Source organism: Salvia splendens, unplaced genomic scaffold (assembly GCF_004379255.2).
Source record: "Salvia splendens isolate huo1 unplaced genomic scaffold, SspV2 ctg364, whole genome shotgun sequence".
Classification (NCBI taxonomy): domain Eukaryota; kingdom Viridiplantae; phylum Streptophyta; class Magnoliopsida; order Lamiales; family Lamiaceae; genus Salvia; species Salvia splendens.
In genome coordinates this window covers 1,001-2,992 of record NW_024599009.1, presented here as the reverse complement: position 1 = coordinate 2,992, position 1,992 = coordinate 1,001, and the positions used below count along the sequence as shown (strand labels likewise).

General features: G+C 40.1%; 1 protein-coding gene across 1 annotated transcript; it reads right to left on the bottom strand.

The window, feature by feature from the left end:
* Nucleotides 1–718, bottom strand: LOC121789881. The gene has a single exon (XM_042188223.1). The coding sequence runs from the start codon at nt 716–718 to the stop codon at nt 209–211; it is 510 nt and encodes a 169-aa protein (XP_042044157.1). The 3' UTR covers nt 1–208.
* Between the last annotated feature and the right edge of the window lie 1,274 nt (nt 719–1,992).

The window sequence follows — 1,992 nt, the reverse complement described above, 5'->3', positions numbered from 1 at the left end:
TATTCATGTTACGATCATGCGAAATACAGTGATGGACCAAACCACGCACATACCTACGTGTATACGTCGAGTTCGTGTACATTATAATTTATACATATATATATGTATATGTGTGCTAAATATGAATCAAATGAAGCATTCCTTTTCTACTGAATGCTCACCTCCAACACAAATCAAAGCAGATGGAAATTTGATCAATTAAACTCCCCTATCCTGGCGGGTGGATCGAGTTTTGGTGGTGAATCGATTTATAAAATCGAGAGATGAATTCATCCGCCTTGGCGTCGATCAACTCATCTCCTTCAATCGCGTCAAACACCTCATCCGGATCTCGCTGCTCTTCCTCATCCTCGTTACACAGATCCCGCAGATTCGTCGCCGATGCGTACTGGCTCATCGTTCCGCACGACGATCCAGAGCACGACGGCGCCGGTGAAGCCGATCCGTCAAATCCGCCGCGCGACGGAGACGCCGGGACGTGCAGCGGCCGCATCGACTGCACGATGTTCTTCCAGTCGCCGCCGCCGTTGCTCTTCTCCTTCTTCATCGTCACCGCCTCCTTTTCGTCGGTGCGCTTGCGCAGAATGTGCAGCGCCGCCCTGAATATACGGAACGGGCCGCTTCTTCTTCTTCTCTGCATCTTCTCGGCGTTCAGAGGCGGCGGCGACAGGATTTCGTCGGCGACGTCGACGTCGTAAGCCGGATTGAATCCCGTCATTTCGGTATGTATATATATATATATATGTGTGTGGTGTGTGTGTTACACACGGTATAATGTGTGAGTGTGTGTGATTTTGCCCAGTCCCTTCCCTGCTATGCAGGGCAGATATGTATAAGAGAGGCTTATGGGATGAGCTTCATAGCTGCATTCTCAGATCTATATATACACACATAATAAATCTGAATACTAATTAGGTAATTACCTTACTATCCATTAATCTCGAACTTAGAAGTAGAATCGGGGGTAAAACGGTGAATGGCGGTAACAAATTTTATTTGAGAGGAGGAAAGTGGTTTTCGCGGGAATAAATGGTGCGAAAATACAGCGGATTCTCTATATCTACCTCACATAACTTAGACTGTTGCCTTGCGGTCGTTAATTTTCTTTTGGTGAGTTGGTAGGTCAATCAGATTATCCTTATAAAATAACACTCCATTTAATTTATCTTAATTAAGTATGATGAATAATTAATTTATACGTATGGTGGGTTGTTTGATAAATTGTTGTTTAAAGGTGGTGAAAATTTGTGATTTTGTTACGTGCCACGTCTGTTGTTGGTCGTGATTTTGAAGGGTATTTATTTGTATAGAAAGAGAGGTTAATCTAGGTGAACAGTTTAACGTAGTAATTAATCGGGATTCTCCTGAGAAATTGCAGTTTATTTTATTGGGCTTTGTTTTCTAAGGCCATCCTCTGAACATGGGCTTTGAAGATAATTAAATTATGCTACCAAATAATTGGCAATGCATGATAAATTCTCTAATCTGGAGTTAACATAGTCATCAAACTATGCCTTAATTATTTTATTTGTAATCGTGTGTTCGTAAATATGTAAATAAATCGAAATAAGTTGGATAAAAAAATCGAGTTTATTTTGGGAAGTTTCAATGGATTTAATCTACCGACTTAGGTTTAATGGACTTATCCTCTACATTAAGTAGAAAAAACTAATCCAATAAAATTGTCGGGTCGACGAGTCAGGCCCTATGGCCCAATACTTGTATATAAAGGAGCAAAATAATCCAAATTAATTGGTCGATTATTGGTAATTTGGTAGTGTGATAACAGCTTTTAGGTTCCCAAGTCTATGATGCTAATTTCAAATCGAAGAGTAAAGATATTGACAATAGCAGAAATTATTACTATTATATTCTTCAATCCCACCCACATTGAATTTTAGCTAAATGCCTAAATATTACTCCGTATAACAGAGACAACCAGATTGGTGGTGAAAACCAAATGAATTTACTTCATATCAATTTGTCTCTTCA